The following is a 17,705-nucleotide window of genomic DNA, read 5'->3' as shown; positions in this document are numbered from 1 at the left end:
AGGATATGACCATGGAGGATCATTTAAAAAGCGTCTGTGTGTACCCTAAAAATGCTATATTCGCTGTTCAAAACACGAAGCATGGCTTTTCCAGTTTATGTTCAAAACAAAACCTAGGAGCCTCAACACAAAGTAAATTGTGAGCTGGACGAGTGCAGGCAGTAATATTTATTGGCTGGTGGAAGTGGTCTACCATTCAAGCACTGAGAGCACATCCGCTTCTTGCAGTATGTAAATGTAATGTAATAAACGTAAACAAAATTACGTGATTGTTGGTTTGTGACATAATATCTATGTAGCTTTCATACTTTGTGATCACGTCCATACATGCCTTGAAGTATCAGGCTGGCTGAAGGACATGTTCTTAAATAAATCCAAACAATGCAGTGCTTGTCTGAAATACATGCAAAAAAAATAAAATTAATATTTATTATGGCATGATGACGCATTAATCCACCCACTCAAAGCTTGTTTGTGTTACAAATAGGTCCATCAGCATACAAAGCCTGAAACTGAATACCGCAGCCCAAATGACTTAAACTCTATCTAGAAAACATTATTACTTCAAGTGCAATTTTTTTTTAACACCTTTTGATTCATAGCTTTAAAAGTTAACGTTGCTGTCCCGTCGCTATGAATTTAATTGTTGGTTCAAGTCAAAACCTGTTGTTTGAGTATTCCCGCCACATTCAGACCGGAAAAGGAAGCGGAAGTTGTAAGAGACCACTATGGAGGATAGCGATTGGTTAAAAATACGACTAGAGTCTTATCTGATTGGTCGAGCGGCCGACGCGATGCGATATTACTAGCCGGTAGCCGTTGGCGCGCTCGTCATCAGATTCAACTGTGTTCACCAAGCGTTGCTGCAGAAATAAAAAATATTATTTGGAGCCAATTTTGAGGTTAGTGTGAAGACAAAAACAATAGTCGCTGCCCGACGAAGCTGTCAACATGCATGTGATCAAACGAGGTAAAGTGCTTTTTTATTTATTTTTATTTACCGTCTATAGTACTGTAAATTATGCGATGCACTCGGATGCGCAGTTTTTAAAAACTTCAAAACGACGTATCGCTTATGACTTAGATATATTGAAACGTTTTTTAAAAAAAAAAGGTTTTAGATTGCAATTGCCTTGTCTTCACTGTTATGTGTAGTGTAAATTGAGCTGTGTTTTTGCACACACACACAAAAAGCAAACAAAGCCTTCGTTTATGAACAACAAAGAAACATATTGCACATTTTTATTACAATTATATATGTTTGCTTGATTAGTTTGTTTGTTTTAAGTAAAACCAACAATTAAAGTACAAGGCAGATGGTGCACAAAATTGGGTGATGCCCGCCAAGTGGCTTTAGTTATTGTGACTGGTTTGACAGGTGATTGTTGCCGCACCCTCTAAAAACAATTTTGGGCAAAGGACTTCAATACCTCATGTGAGTTATTATAGAATGGGAGGACAATTTAGACACCAACATTACTTGAAAACTTCTTTTTTTTGGTTCGGTAATAAACCATCTTAATCAGATTCATCCAGTTAAACCATAAACAGAACTATTATTGTGAAATATTTAACATCATATATTTTGCTTTGTTTGGTATAAGATTGTTACAACTTACAGATATGCAGTCATCTGAAAAACATATTTCAAAAATACTGTGGAATAATTGGTTAGAACAAACTTATACTTAAATAAAAGAGATATAAATGTGTTTTAAGAGGGTTTTGTGAATTTTTTTTGAAAAGTATACATGGTCAGAGCAATAACCTTGATGACCTTCCCGCTGAGTTATGAGACTTTTTCTCTTCCTCGAGATGGCTAAAATGTTTTTAGTAATTATTGTGTATATGTCGACTGTCGAAAGAAACAACCGGCTCATAATTATTTTATTAATTATTCCCCCCCTTCCCCAGATGGCCGCCAAGAGGCAGTTAGCTTTGATAAAATCACATCTCGCATTCAGAAGCTTTGCTATGGCCTCAATTCTGACTTTGTGGACCCTGTAAGTTACTTAAAAAATCAAATGTATATATATAAAAAAGTAAGTACAACAATGTTATACAGTATTTGTTTAAACTCGAACTCCCTGTGTGCACAGACCGGAATCACAATGAAGGTGATTCAGGGTTTGTACAACGGAGTGAGCACTGTTGAGCTGGACACTTTGGCGGCAGAGACCGCCGCCACCCTGACTACCAAACACCCCGACTACGCCATCCTAGCGGCACGGATTGCCGTGTCCAATCTGCACAAGGAGACCAAGAAAGTCTTCAGCGGTAAGTTGGATACGGCCGCCACACCATGAAGACAACCTATATAGCAGTAAATAATCATCGTTTTATTCTTTTGAAGATGTGATGGAGGACCTGCAAGCCTACATCAACCCAATCACCAAGCATCACCTTCCCATGGTTTCGAAGGAGACACTTGACATTGTGCTGGAAAATAAGGCCGTAAGATGATGAATTATGCTTGAGGTCCACAACAAATGCATCTGACTATTAAAGGAAAAAAAGATGATGCAAAAAACTAGTAATATAGTCAGGATGAAGACAAAATATTATGAGATTTTATTTTAAAATATTTGAAGAATGAATTCAGTTTTTACCATAGAAAATGTGTATTATTTCCAACTTTAAGTGATGAATGTACAAATAAAATGGCTGACATTTTGAAAGTAAAGAAATATTATTCAAGAAGAAAACAACATTCACAAGAATAAAAGTAATGTTAGTTTTTTTTTTTTATTGGACTTTTGCATGAATGTTATGATTGAAAAAACCCAACCCAAACATTCCTCATTGTGACGTGATTTGCACTTACTGAGAAATTCCATCTTCAGTCTTACAAATATTACTACAAATGTATTGTAATAAAATTACAGTGATTCATTGTAAATAGTTTTTTTCTTGTAATATTAGTAATATTCAATATCACAGTATGAGTACTCAACTCAAGTAGTCACCAATAACGATACCACTAGTACTTTTGATGGATAAAATTTCCCCCAAAAAACAATGACAGATTATTCTTTGAAATATAAAGTGCATTACAAATTAATTCTCTTAACTTGCTTTATTTCCGTGTCAGTGTTTTCTTTCCTCTTTCAGTGTGACCACAATACTCAGCTTAATTCATTTTCTTTATTTCGCAGCGTCTCAACTCTGCCATCATTTACGACAGAGACTTTTCCTACAACTTCTTTGGTTTTAAGGTGGTTTTTGCTGGTTAATTCCAAGAAATATCTCAATCCAACCTTTGCTGCCCGCATGTAACTTTCTCCTCTTCTGTCTGTAGACTCTTGAGAGATCATACTTGTTGAAAATAAACGGCAAAGGTGAGGACAGTTTTTCAAGTGGTACTCGAGGACGAGGCTATTTGGTTTTCATGAACAAAAGTTCTATTTGTGTAGTTGCTGAGAGACCGCAGCACATGCTAATGAGGGTGGCGGTCGGCATTCACGAAAGAGACATCGATGCCGCTATTGAGACTTACAACCTTCTGTCGGAGAAATGGTTCACGCACGCCTCCCCCACTTTGTTCAACGCTGGTACCAACAAGCCACAACTATCCAGGTGAGGACAACAAAGTGATCAAGGCAGCAACGCAAATGCTGCTGAATTTATTTATGTATTTATTTATTTGACAGTTGCTTCCTGCTAACAATGAAGGATGACAGCATCGATGGTATTTATGACACACTGAAGGATTGCGCCCTCATCTCGAAGTCGGCGGGAGGCATCGGACTGGCCGTCAGCTGCATCAGAGCTACTAGCAGCTACATTGCCGGGGTGAGCGTTTGCCGCACCAATACACAGTCAGGAAACGTCAACAATCATGGATCATATCATTAAAAATGAAAAAAAAAATATATATATTTTCATTTCAGACAAACGGCACTTCTAATGGGCTGACTCCTATGCTTCGCGTTTACAACAACACGGCACGTTATGTTGACCAAGGAGGCAACAAGGTCAGGAGAGGCATCTTTTAACATCTAATTCAGGGGTGTCAAACTCATTTGTGTCACGTTGCAGGCCAAATTGTGGTTACAGTTTCACTCAGATAATAGATCATATCATATCAATGTTTAATCCCCTACTAGTTTTTAAATCAGAAGTCAAGGGTAAACATGTGTTCAATAATTGTTCAAGTTACTGTAAAATTGAATTTTGGTACAGATTTTTCATGGAAGTTGACATGCTTTATTTGCTTATGCGAGTTTGACTCCTGTGATCTAATTTGTCATGTCTGATAAAACCTACTTTGATTGTACTATCAGTTTTTTAAGGAAAATTCTTACAGTCATACAATAAAAAAGTGAAACAATTTTGGTACTAAAACAAAAACAAAAAAAACAAATGTGATGCATAGTGCTTATAAAAAGTCTACACCCCCCCCCCCCCCTTAAAAATGCCATGTTTTGTGAAGGGGGAAAAAATCCTACTCGCTTAAGAACATGCCTCACATTTAAGTGAACATTCTGCTCTTTTTCCTCCTATTATTATTATTATTATTATTATTCCATCATATTGTGCTGGGAATCCAGCTCCAGCACACCTTCCATCTTTGGCATCGCCAAAATTAGTAAAACACGATTGTGAAAATAATCCTCTTTCTGCTCACTTAAGAGTCTTGTGAGATAAGCTTCCCAACATAATGCATTATTCCAAATTGTAAAACTTCAAAATACTAGTTATGATATTGGGAAGTTATGAGGGAACTTTTACCCCCCCCCACCCCTCCCTCCTTCCTTATGTTTACTTTTTCCATCTAAGAAACACGGGGCACTAACTAGTGAACTGCCAGGCTTCCATTCTGTCTCCCCCTGTTATTTTTTTGTGACAGGTCGTGTGACTGTACTTTGCCAATAAATCTGATTTGGTTAATTGTTAAAAATGTTCTACCTGTATTTCTACAGAGACCCGGTGCGTTCGCTATCTACTTAGAGCCATGGCATTTTGACATATTTGACTTTTTGGAGTTGAAGAAGAACACAGGTAAAGAGGAGAAGAGAGCCCGAGACCTTTTTTTCGCTTTGTGGATCCCAGACCTCTTCATGAAACGAGTAGAAAGCAATCAGGTTTGAAAAAGAAATCTTTACCTAATTATTATTATTATTATTATTATTTGATTTTAAAGTTACTTACTCCTGTCTTGCTCTTTTAGGACTGGTCCCTCATGTGCCCCAATGAATGTCCCGGGTTGGACGAGTGCTGGGGAGAAGAGTTTGAGGAGCTCTACACGAGGTGGGAGAAGATTTCAATTGATCAACAACTCATTCTGCGGTAGCACCAACATGCTCAGTAAATGTTGTCCGTTCCTTCAGATATGAGAAGGAGGGCCGGGCCAAGCGCGTGGTGAAGGCTCAGCAAGTGTGGTACGCCATCATCGAGTCCCAGACTGAAACCGGCACGCCGTACATGCTGTACAAGGACGCCTGCAACGGGAAGAGCAACCAGCAGAACCTGGGGACCATCAAATCCAGCAACCTGTGCACTGAGATTGTGGAGTACACCAGCAAAGATGAGGTATGATGACCAATATGGATTATTATTATTATTATTTTTTAATCTTGGTTGTGATTTGATGTATAACACAAGTCTGTAATTTAGGTTGCGGTGTGTAACCTGGCTTCCATCGCCCTCAATATGTACGTCACCTCAGAGAAGAAGTATGACTTCAAAAAGCTTTCAGCCGTCACCAAAGTCATCGTGAAGAACCTCAACAAGATCATTGACATCAACTACTACCCTGTACCCGAGGTACACTAATCCAAAATCAGCTATCAGTGCGGTCCTTGCGTGTTTAATGCTGAACTCTACGCTCCACTCTATAGGCCGAGCGCTCTAACAGACGTCACCGGCCAATAGGAATTGGCGTTCAAGGCCTGGCCGACGCCTTCATCCTGATGCGTTACCCTTTTGAAAGCCAGGAGGCTCAGCTGCTCAACATCCAAATATTTGAGACGATCTACTACGCCGCTTTGGAGGCCAGCTGTGAGCTGGCGGCTGAGTTTGGGCCTTACGCGACCTACGCTGGTTCTCCTGTCAGCAAGGGGGTGAGCTGCTTTCAGAATGTCTCAAATACAGCCAACCAATATAGATTTTTTTTAGGGCGATTAATTAGCTAGTTAAGAAATATATCATGAATAAATTAACTTATTTTCGGATCCCTGAACTGCGGACGCGTGGAGTAAACATTTTGGACTGGCAAATAATTTCGAACATATTTGCAAATATGTTTAAATGTATTTAACGGTCAAACGGATTTATCATAAAAAATTGTTTACAGAATTATCAAACGTATAATATAGGCCAAATACTAAAATAAATAAATAAATAATAATAAATAAAACCTTTTTATTTTATTTTCCTCAATAATAGTTTTTGACATTAGGTTACAATTACATTGGAACATACTTATTTAAGTACTTTCGAACATACTTTTAAATACATTTGAACTCGGAAATATGTTACATGTATACATTCAAACGTATCATAAAATTACAAATGAACAGTGTTTACTTACTTTTCAAACATATTGGTTTAATGTAGGTCAAATGCAAATAAAAAAATTAACCTCTTTTTTCCTTTTACTTGCCCTCGTGGCATTTAGCTTACAAGCATGTTGGAATGTATTTGGAAAAAAAATCTCTAAATGTATGCGAAAAAAAATAAAAAAATGGGGGCGGGATGTTTAAATGCTGTTATCTTTGTTTTACGTTGTAATGTGTATAAAGAAATCCTTAAATCAGGAAAATATATAAATAACCAGCCTATTTTCCCTTGTCAATTAAAAAAAAAGAGAAAGAAGCTAATCACGTGTGATTAATCTGTCAGGCCCCAGTTACAACACGGATACTCCAAACTTAAATATTTTTGTTTCTTGCTCCGCAGATCCTTCAGTATGACATGTGGGGGCGAACCCCGACTGATTTGTGGGACTGGGGAGCCTTGAAGGAGAAAATATCCAAGTACGTATTCCTGATAGGAAAACATATATTTGGGACTCATCGCGGTTTCTGGACTGACTTCCTTTCCCGCGTGTCTTTCAGGCACGGCATTCGGAACAGTCTGCTCTTGGCACCCATGCCCACGGCCTCCACTGCCCAGATCCTCGGGAACAATGAGTCCATCGAGGCCTACACCAGCAACATCTACACCCGCAGGGTGCTGTCAGGGGAGTTTCAGGTCAGCACTATTCATGGTTCAATATTCATGAATTTACTTTTTTACTGTTTTTTTTTTTTTAATCTATTCTGTTGCTGTTTTTTAGGCTCATTCTAAAAGGAAAAATAGTGTTTTTTAAGTGTCGGTATGTTGTGGCATTTGGTGTTGAAATGAGTTGAGGTACTTAATTTAGACCAAAAAAAAAGGCTTGAGGAGTCATTTACCAGTAATGTTTTTTTTTTTTTTTTGTAATCTTAGTATCTTGCTGTCTACTTAGCTTGGCCAATCACACGCAATTATACTATACATGTCTTTCGGGCAGATTGTTAATCCTCACCTGCTGAAGGACCTGACAGAGAGAGGACTGTGGAGTGACGACATGAAGAACCAACTAATTGCTCAGAACGGCTCCATCCAGGTAATCCTGATCGCTTTCTTCTTATCAATCCCATAGTTAAATTTGGCGTTGACATATTTGTTTTTAACAGGCCATCGAGGAAATCCCAGCAGATTTGAAGCAGTTGTATAAAAGTGTGTGGGAGATCTCTCAGAAAACCGTCTTGAAAATGGCGGCGGACCGCGGCGCCTACATCGATCAGAGCCAGTCGCTCAACATCCACATTGCTGAGCCCAACTACGGCAAACTGAGCAGCATGCACTTCTATGGCTGGAAGTTGGTGAGTCATATCGAAGAGAACGCATCCCAAAAGTACGGGAGTTCCCCCCCCCCCCCCCCCGTAAGCTAACCGACTCGTTTTGGCGTGCAGGGCCTTAAGACGGGCATGTACTACCTGAGGACGAAGCCTGCAGCCAACCCCATCCAGTTCACTCTCAACAAAGAGAAGCTAAAAGACGCTCAGATGACCAAGGGTTCCGAGGAGGAGAGCAAAGAGCGCAACATGGCCGCCATGGTGTGTTCGCTAGCCAATAAAGACGAGTGTCTTATGTGTGGCTCCTAGGTGAATCTCGACACGAGGTGCAAAATTGCCTTTTAACATATTTTTGCCACTACAATGTACTTTCGATTTGTAAATATTATGTACTCGAGTTTTAGTTTTGGTCACTAAGCTTTAAAGTTATTTAATAGTTGCTGGGATTTTCTGTTATGTTGTACTACAGTGTATTGTATGGATCAATAGGAAGCAATTATCTCATTCACTGCCATTGACGGCTATAGATGTCAAAAATGAATTTGAACTAGTTTAGTACTTTTTCCCACTTTTGTCAACAAGAGTATGAAAACCTAGAAAAAAATATTGTGCATTTAGAACAGATATATAAAAATTGTGGGTTAACTCGTGAAATCACGCGATTAATTACAAATTAATTAATTCTGTTTTGCTTTTTTTAATAATCTTTTTTTAAATTTTTAAAAAAAAAAAAAAGCTAAACAGAAAAGTATTAAAAATTAGGGGCGTCAGGCGATTAATTTTTTAAAATCATAATTAATCATTTGACTTCACTAGTTAACTCATGATTAATCACAAACTTGATATCTGTTCTAAATGTACAAAAAAAAATCTAGGGTTTCATACTCTTGTTAACAAAAGTGGGAAAAAATTTGAAACTAATAGAAATAGTTGAAATTAATTTTTAACGTATAGCAGTGAATGAGTTAACTCAATATACATCTTGAGGTGTGATTTTAAACAGTCTCTTTATAACATTACAAATGAACTTTGCATTTAATGCATCTAATTTGCATCTAATGATATCCGGATCAGCTGTGGTGTCCAACATACAGCCAGGGGGCCAGAACCGGCCCATTAGGGAATTCTATCTGGCCCGTGAGGACAGAACACTAAAATGAACAGTTGCTAATTTTTTTTCCCCCTGACATTCTGAAATTTGGGACCTTACTCAGGATTTGATGCAAAGATGTTGCACTCATTTTTGTCAACAAATTTCAGATTACTCTGCAGTAAATGCTAATATTTTCAAAATGTAAATTATTTGCACTAGAAAAACTGGAACTATTTTGACCTGTCATTATTTATAGCTCAATAGGTTACATACATACTCGTCCGGCCCGCTTGAGATCAAATTAGGGTGAAAGTGGCCATTGAATTAAAATGAATTTGACACAGCTGAGATTGTTAGGGAGGTATAATTCAGTGTTTATTTTTATGCAGGTGTTATAAAGCTGCTGAGTATAACCACATAACATGTAATATGCGTCAGTGTGAAAATGCATTGTATTCGAACTTAATAAAAAACAATGGGCTCTTTGCACAGCTTGACTACTTTGAACTTTGTTTCCTGTCTTTCATGATTGGACGAATTGATTAGTCCGGGTGTGTCTGGCCACTGTCGTCGAGGTTACTGAGGTCAGGCACACCTGGATTAATCATTGCACAAGATGATTGCTGCTTGCTTGTTTTTCCGCTGCGAGTATCTCAGAGACAAATAAATAAATAAACATGACATGGAATGCCATTGCAGTTGATCGGTTGCTATAGCTACAGTACGCCAGAAACTTCTCCATACAACGAGATGGGAAAGCAACAGCCAAACAACACCAACACGTTTTCCATTGGAGGAGATGGATGCAAAGTGCATTGGGGACATGCTTCAGGTGATAAATTAACGAGGGCGACCTCATGGGAGCAGAACGTGTGAAGCAAGCTGAGACCTGCAACTGTTACACGGAGGCATTAGTGGGTTGTCTGCTGCACAAACACTGTACCCATCTTATTGATTTTTTTCTCTCATTTTAATAGTCTAGAAAAATATATACAATACATCGGATTTATATAGCATTTTTTTATCTTCAGCTGAACCAATGTTTATTATGCAGCTTATCCATTCCGTACAAACATGTATTTCAAGAGCTGCCGGAATAATTTAGGAGTTGAATTTGATGGTAAATTATAATAAATTAATATGGAAAACCTTATTTACTTTGTAGCCTTGAGATTATTTTAATTTGTACTGTGAATAATAATAAAAATGGAAATGGCATTATAGTAATCCCCCCACCCCCACACACAAAATCCCCCCAAAATATAATACAGTATTTTACTTTATAAAAAACATTTAATAATGAAATAAATAAATAGAATGTAAAATAATGAAACTTTTTTTCTCCCTTCAATTTAATGGACACTGTCTGTGGTGTTTTGCATTATTAGCATTAAGTTTCACAAGCCTACCACCAATTCTTATTTTGTCTGAGCGAGCGAGCATCTCGGCGACCGACTTGGTAGTTCGGTGAGAACCCCGGCGAACGAACGCCGAAAGACTGAGCAAGCCGGATTTAGCCACAGCAGCTAAAGATTGGCTAGGGGGAGGTAGTCGGAGGCTCGGAGCGATAGGCAGGAGTGGCTAACAAGAGCAGCTAGCGGAAGAAGCTAGTAAAAGCTAGCTAGAGCAAAGTAGAAGGCGACAAGCAGCGGGAGAACCGAATCACGGGAATCAGCGACGAACACCAGCAGGCACCAGCTGTGGAAGGTAAGAGCCGGTCAACTCATTTGGTCCGACACTAGCTGAAAGTGGGTTTTTAAAAAAGAATGAATTATTTCAACATTAGATGACACTAAATATGATACACTATCCCTTGCAAATCTTCAAAAATGAATGCCATGCGACTACAACACACAAGAGTGCATGAAATATTTCATGATTTTATTTTTTTTCTGATTTTGAATCTGTATAATATACAAATGACAGTTTCAAGTCAAGGAGTCGATGATATTGAATTTGTTTTTAGATGCACCATTCGTGTATCTGTTTATGGACTGAAATGAAATGCTTTTAAAATGTGAATGAATAAATATGACCAAGTGCCAATTTTGAAATCTACAAAACCAACATGTTACTCAACTACAGTCTTGCTCTCTGTCTCATCAATGGCGGCCTCCCCGTCTTCAGAACCAAATCCCGTGTCCCGGGAACTGCTGCTACCAGAAGGTGACGGTATTGTTGTCTGGCTCGCAGGATTTTCACCTTCATCACATCTTTCGCAGATATTTGACTCAAACTGACGCCCTTTTATCCATCGGGCCTCCATTTTCTTTTCTTGTAGCTCTATATTGTTAAATGTGTCAACCTCATTTATTTCTTTTTTAACTCCTTTGGGGGTATCAGAAAGCATCTCCTTTCCTTCCTCTGTATTTAAACATGCAGTAACCTCCTCTGATCCCTGAGCAACTGTGATGTCACTGTCGTTGGCTTCTAGCTGCTCTTTTTCCAGCTGAACTCTCCCCTCCTCCATCTTCACCAAATCACTTTGTGATGCCAGCCTTGACCCCGCCTCGCCACATTCGACCCCGTGATGCGCATCTGACTCCTTTTCATCCGCTTGGCATTTTACGTTATCCTCCTCTTCCTCTCCGTGATGCACTGTTATGTCACGTGATGTCGTTTTCTCATCCAGCTGGCTGTTAAAGCCTCGGAAATTGTTTCTGGCGCCGAAGATGTATTTACCCAGGAAAGATGAGCCATCCTTGGACGGCGTGTCGGGTGCACGGTGGCCCTCGTCGACCAAATGCTGATGGACCACTTTTAGGTCATTGTGCATCCTCATGACGGATTTGTTGAGCTCAGTGATGCGATTACCAATATCTGATGGGGAAACATTGCATTTAAATGTGTTTTGTTTTTGTGGATTTTCTTCTGGTTTTAGAAGTCAAGTAAAAAAAAAGAACGTTCTTTACAATAACAATGGTCTAAACACGGTATTCTGCTCAATATTGTGCTTGTGGAATATGAATTAAGCAGCAAAATCCGCTCGTTTTATCCATCTGAGGGGGCGGCCATTTTGCCACTTGCCACCGACTGAAGATGATATCACAACTGCTCAGCTACAATCAGGAGCAATCACAGATCAGCTTGTGAATGTCACATGACCAAAGTCAGAAAACAGGTGAGCTGTGATTGGTCATTTCCAGAGCCCTGAGCAACTGTGATGTCATTTTCAGTTGACAGCAAAATGGGCCGAATTCTCAAAAATTCAGAGGTTGTCAAAATTCAGAAAAGCGTTTTTGTATTCACTGAGAAATACATTAAAAGCGCTTTTCAAACAGGGAACACTAATTAATGATGAACACAATAAAAACCTTACCATCCACGTAACAAAATCAATAATATGGCTGTAGAGCAGCATCCACTTTTGAACTGAAAGTATTGATTTTACTTTGCCATTAAAGATAATCACTATTTGTGCAATACAGTCAACATTCGTGTGTTACCTTTCCTCTTGGTCTCTTCGAACTCTCTGCGAGCTGATTCAATGTATCGCTGCACCAGAGCTCTGATCACCTGCTGGCGGTACGGAACCTGGCTGTCCTCTGAGCCCTCTTTGTTGGACTTCACATAAAACCACAAAAAAAAAAAACGTTATAATTGCAAATGTAGGTAAGAAAATATATGTGCCAATATTAATTTGTTTTGTCACATAAAATCTTACCAAAGAAGCAATTGGTGGGTATTCCGCTGAATTACAGTTAACGCAGCGGCAGATACGCCTAAAGATACCCCTGATAGAGGATTCCAAATGAACAGATTGGAAAATATGGGAAAAAAAGATGAAATTCTTTTGCAGCTTCCATGTTTGACGCGCACCTTAATATGTAGAAGAAAGCTTTTGGCGAAGGGATGATGTTGAATGGGACAGGCATGGTGAGGCCCTCTCGGAAGTAACTGAGATACAGCTTGGATCTGGCAAACTTCCACTCAACATCTGCATCGTCCTGAAATGATGTTCTGACATCGACATCGGATCGAAATCTGCCTATATATCCACATTGTTTAGCACTTCTCAGACAATGGCATGGCACATGAGACGGTCCATTAAAATTAGCTTAAGCTAGCTAACATTAGAATGTAGAGGGAAGCACACCTGAGCCCAGATTTGAACCCAGAGCTTTGCGATTGTGAGGTAGACATACTAAACAATAGCCTAGCCAGGATTGTAATAGCCTTCATAATAATAATAAATAGATAAATAAAACATACATTTACTTCATAGTAGGAAACTTCAACAGACCGTATACCTCAATTTTCTGAAAGGAGTTGGTGATCATAGCAATAAGCATGTTGAGTAAGACAATGACAATGACGAGCGTGAAGATGCCGTACAGAATCCGTCCAACAAACTCGGCCAATACAAACTGTGGCATGTCCACGTAGTCCTGGTTGGCCACACCGAACATGGTCCAGAACAGAAAGTGGAAAGTCTCATTAAATCTGCAATGAAGAACCCAAACAAAGACCAAAGAGAAGAAAGTCTCAGAACTATCGAATGAATTTGTCTGAGTTCAATGTACTATAGTTCAACGGTGGATTAAAAAACAATAATGTACCGTAGAAAGGATAATGAAGACATTTAACATTTTCTATGCATATTTTTACTGTTTATGAATTTACTTATAAACATATATTGGAATATAACTGTGTATTGTAATGAATAACACTGTGATAATGTTTGTGTGAAATATATTGGGCATATTAACTGTATTGTAATGAATAACACTTTTCACTCCCTTCCAGCTGGTGAGATAGGAATGTACATGGGAGTCATGTTCTCAAGTTCTCATGGAAGATAACACTGTGGGTCTGAGGGAGTCTAGGTCGCATGGCATTACCTGCCTACATCATATATCCGGGATGGTAGGGGAAATGGAGTAAACATGTCAGTAAATCACTTGTCTGTCTATTATAATTACTAACCCTTTGTCCAGCCTCAGAGGAGGAGTATCCTTTTTTCATCTATAAAACGACTGTGTATTTTCATATTGACACACTCGAGGCTTAACATCACCTTTGAATGTAAGCATGTCTTGTGTCTTTTAGGAGCTCCTAAAATAAATATTTTGCAAAAGAAGCTTCTTCATCAGATCTCATATGCAGTTATTTCGAACACGCAAAGATTACATTTAATATAGTAATCAAATAATACCTTCAATAACAACGGACGACAAAGTTAGCTAGTATTGCTAGCTAGTATTTCAGCACATTCTCAAAGATGACAGTTAGCTAGCGTAGTTAGCTAGTATTTCAGCACATTCGCATGGATGACATAGTTAGCTAGTATTAAAGCACATTCTCAAAGGCAATTACTACAGTAGATTAAAAATAATATGTAACAAATTTGTTAGTGATACTTAAGTCACTACTACTACTACTACTGAAACTATATAAACCGAATGAAGCTTAAACTCACCTGCCAAGATGCGGAGAAATGACATAAGGGACGTAGACATTGTTGATACCGCAAACGAAGGCCGTTCCAATGATCATCAGTATGAACATGAATCTAAAAGCCACATAGATATAAATATAAAGACGCATGAGAGTCTTCCAAATAATAAACGCTGTCACCTCATCATGTCGTCAATCATCTTGCCAATGGAGATCTGGAGCGTTCCCAGGGACTCGTGTGCTGGGAGAATGTAGGCAAGCCTTGTGAAGCTCATCATGCTTGTAACGGCGAACAGAACCTCCGCAATCAGCTGAGGGTCCTCCTGATGCCAGTCATCACGTACTGCCGCACAGAAAGGACCTTAACAGTCTCTCACGATATGAAGTTATGACCGTGTTGCTTACATACCCGTCTGGGTGAAGTAGGCACACTCCTCCGACCCATTAGTGTCAAGACAGAGGAAATGACCCTTGAGCATGATGACCACACGTAAGGCGAAGGAGGCCAAGTACATGCTGAGCACCATCACGTCTAAGCAGTTCCACCAGTCCATGAAGTAACTCCTCAGACCCTCGATCCACACTTCCTTGCACTCGTACCAGAAGAATCCTAACAAGATAAGGCAACTCTGGGCTCAATTACGGGTTGAGTGTTTAAACAGCGCTGAGAGTGCGCACCCACCGACCACCCACACCATGTGGAAAGAGCTGTGCAGGATGTTCTGCTGCCTCCCCGCAAACGTATCCCGATAAATCTCCATGGTTATGGATTCACCGAGTAATGTGATGAGGAACCACAGATAGGAGGCGGAGTGAAGAAGAAACTTGATCACGGGGATTCTTACGATCTTTCCCACCTGAAGCAGAGAAACCAAAGTATTGTCGAGTGTTATGGTGAGACGGGAACTGATTTTTGGTTACTTTAGACTTTGGTGCAATCCAGTAGGCAAGGCAGAGGAAGGGCATGGTGAAAAAGATCCCAACAGAGACGAAGAGCTTCCAAGCGGTCCTGCTACCTCTCCAACCCGCCAGGTTGCCACACCAGATTGAAGACAGAACTTGTTGGCAGATGGGATGGGCCACAAACTGCACGGAAGCATGATCGATGGACACGTGTGAGCGCAGGACCGAGTCTTCCCTATCTCATCGCTACATCTTCAGGCACCTGCTTCTGGTTGTAGTTGACAGCGAGGCGCAGTCTTGACAGGTTTGGTATGCCCTCCTCGAAGGCCTGCTCGTCCAAGGCGTCCTGGCTTTCGTCTCCGCAGCTGTTGAGAATGGTGGTCACCTCGCTCTGGTTGCGACACATACCCAGTAACTCCACAGCAAACTCCTGACAAAGCTCCTCCAGGCTCAGGTATTGAGGCTGCATGGGAAACAGTGAGTGGCGGATCCGATTATTGTCAAATCAGCACACGAGGTTGTAAAAAGTTGCAGTTAAACGTTGTTCATAAGACAAAGAAAGACTAAGAAAGGTCCGCTCAGTGGTTACAGAGAAGGTATGAAGGCAGAACCTGTAGATACTGAAGAGGGTCTTCTGCCCAGATTTAGTCATAACTGTTTTAATTTCCTTATTTCCTCAGTAGAGCTTTAGTCTGCGGATCTATCTTTGTGAGCGTTATCGCAATTTCTGCCAGGTGCCGGCATGTCTGAAAAACCTCCTCTATTCCACAACAATGGGCCATTGTCTGTGGTTGAAATCAATGTGTTTGAATGATGTCTTATCTCATGTCCGTTGAACTCCGAGTGGGCTGTTTGCTGGGGGCTTTGTGGTACCGCCCTCCAAGATAGTATGAGAATGTTGTAAGTAACTGTAATCTTGGCACTTGTGAGAGGCTGCAGCCATTGTCTGGAACTCACTTGTGCCCGGAATATTCTGTAGAAATAAAAGCTTCGAAGTAACTGTTCAACGATCTCCAGCCTGCATTCAGATAACCAACATTCTCACTACCCGAAAGACAAAAAACACGCGGAGGAAAAGATCGGCCTCCTAACAATTTCATAAACTTCACTAAGACAACAGGTCATACTAGACACTATTAGAAAACTTACCTCTATGGTACTAGCCCAGATCATGGGAAACTTAGAAAATGTTTGATACTAAAAACACTTCAGAAAATGTTCTGGTTCTTCTATTTTTACATAAGCTTAAAACTCAAGAGATAGTGTTGGTCAAAGCAGATCGCAGACTCAGCCCTGTGAGGCAGATGCTCTAACCACTAGTCCACCGTGCTGCGATAAAGACTCAGCAAACACTGACCTTGAACTCCGGCTCCTTCCGAGAGAGTTTGCGGAGCTCACTGCTGAGACTGAAGGCGCTGAGCATGGCGTCGTCAGAAGTGATGGAGAGGTAAGCGCGGCTGGCGATGCCGCGGTAGGTGTTGATGCGGGACAAGGAGAACTTGAGCAGGTCGTACTGACGCCCGTTGCGGCACTCCAGACAGGCGCAGGAGATCTTGTGCGGCCACGGGATGACGTGACCCTTTTGGGTGAGCATGGTGACGATGTCGTAGAGATCTTTCTGGCACGCCAAGGTCAGCGGGGTCACGCCGGGGGCAAACTGCGAGTTGTCAATGGAGTGGTCAAAGATGGCTTGAGAGAAGGAGCGCACGTCCATCTTGTTTCCTTTCTCCTGATCCAGGCGGTCCAGCAGGAGCTTGACCACTCGCGGCTGGTTAGTATCCACGGCAACAAGCAGGGCCTCGTGAATCTGACGGAAGTCGAACTTGACGCCCTGGAGGAGGGCGTCCATGATGCAATCACTTCCCAGGCGGATGGACAAGTTGAGGGCTTCCCTCCAAAGGCGATCTTCAGAGTCGTCCAGCTGGCGGACGATGCCATCGCCCGTCTTGAGCAGGCTGCACACCAGCTCGAATTTGCCTTCCCGGATGGCACCAATGAGTTCTGGAGGGAACTGCATTTTCTTGTTCATGATCTCGCGCCATTGATCTGGCTGACATAGTACAGGTAATTAGCACTGCTTTCAATGGTTCACTCGTGCATTTTTAGCAAATGAAAGGTGGCTGGAATAAAGGAAAATATCTATCTGGAAATTAATTTGCGATACTGCTCGTACTCATTAGAAGAACGGGCGAGCTGGAGCCTATCCCAGCAGACTTTGGGTGAGAAGCGAAGGACATCCTAAACCTTGACCAGTATTTCCACTACCATAGGCTTTGCTCGGTTCCATCTTAGCTTTTACTTTCAGACAGTCTATTGAAAACAGACAAAAAAGCTTCTTTTTTTTTTTTACACATGCCTACTAAATAAATAGGACTACTTACTGTGAGGTTTTGCATCCCTGATACACGCCGTCACAAACAAATTTGGAGCAATTACAGTTCCACACAAAACAGATGGAGGAGATAGACAAGTGAAACAAGCACTTTGGC

At 40.5% G+C, this 17,705-nt stretch overlaps 2 protein-coding genes across 2 annotated transcripts; one reads left to right on the top strand and one right to left on the bottom strand.

The window, feature by feature from the left end:
- The first annotated feature begins 864 nt into the window (after positions 1 to 864).
- LOC144036186 (ribonucleoside-diphosphate reductase large subunit-like) lies at positions 865 to 9,402 on the top strand. Its single transcript, XM_077546603.1, has 19 exons — positions 865 to 970; positions 1,915 to 2,003; positions 2,100 to 2,277; positions 2,354 to 2,454; positions 3,156 to 3,215; positions 3,299 to 3,338; positions 3,414 to 3,576; positions 3,651 to 3,792; positions 3,891 to 3,974; positions 4,923 to 5,084; positions 5,171 to 5,250; positions 5,331 to 5,532; positions 5,617 to 5,766; positions 5,841 to 6,062; positions 6,901 to 6,977; positions 7,059 to 7,194; positions 7,496 to 7,591; positions 7,662 to 7,850; positions 7,941 to 9,402. Exons 1-19 carry the CDS (start codon positions 952 to 954, stop codon positions 8,130 to 8,132), a joined length of 2,382 nt encoding a protein of 793 aa, XP_077402729.1. The 5' UTR covers positions 865 to 951; the 3' UTR covers positions 8,133 to 9,402.
- A 1,446-nt stretch (positions 9,403 to 10,848) lies between these two features.
- On the bottom strand, positions 10,849 to 17,612 carry LOC144036364 (short transient receptor potential channel 2-like). The gene is made up of 13 exons (XM_077546945.1): positions 17,598 to 17,612; positions 16,574 to 17,266; positions 15,479 to 15,679; positions 15,235 to 15,399; positions 14,996 to 15,170; positions 14,723 to 14,923; positions 14,494 to 14,656; positions 14,336 to 14,428; positions 13,167 to 13,359; positions 12,736 to 12,863; positions 12,581 to 12,650; positions 12,363 to 12,468; positions 10,849 to 11,736 (listed from the first exon to the last, which is right to left on the bottom strand). The coding sequence occupies exons 1-13, from the start codon at positions 17,610 to 17,612 to the stop codon at positions 10,988 to 10,990; spliced, it is 2,952 nt and encodes a 983-aa protein (XP_077403071.1). The 3' UTR covers positions 10,849 to 10,987.
- Between the last annotated feature and the right edge of the window lie 93 nt (positions 17,613 to 17,705).

The sequence above is a fragment of the Vanacampus margaritifer genome, chromosome 16 (genome assembly GCF_051991255.1).
Source record: "Vanacampus margaritifer isolate UIUO_Vmar chromosome 16, RoL_Vmar_1.0, whole genome shotgun sequence".
NCBI classification, from domain to species: domain Eukaryota; kingdom Metazoa; phylum Chordata; class Actinopteri; order Syngnathiformes; family Syngnathidae; genus Vanacampus; species Vanacampus margaritifer.
Note: the sequence above shows the minus strand (reverse complement) of the source record. Positions and strands in the feature narration are given on the sequence as shown.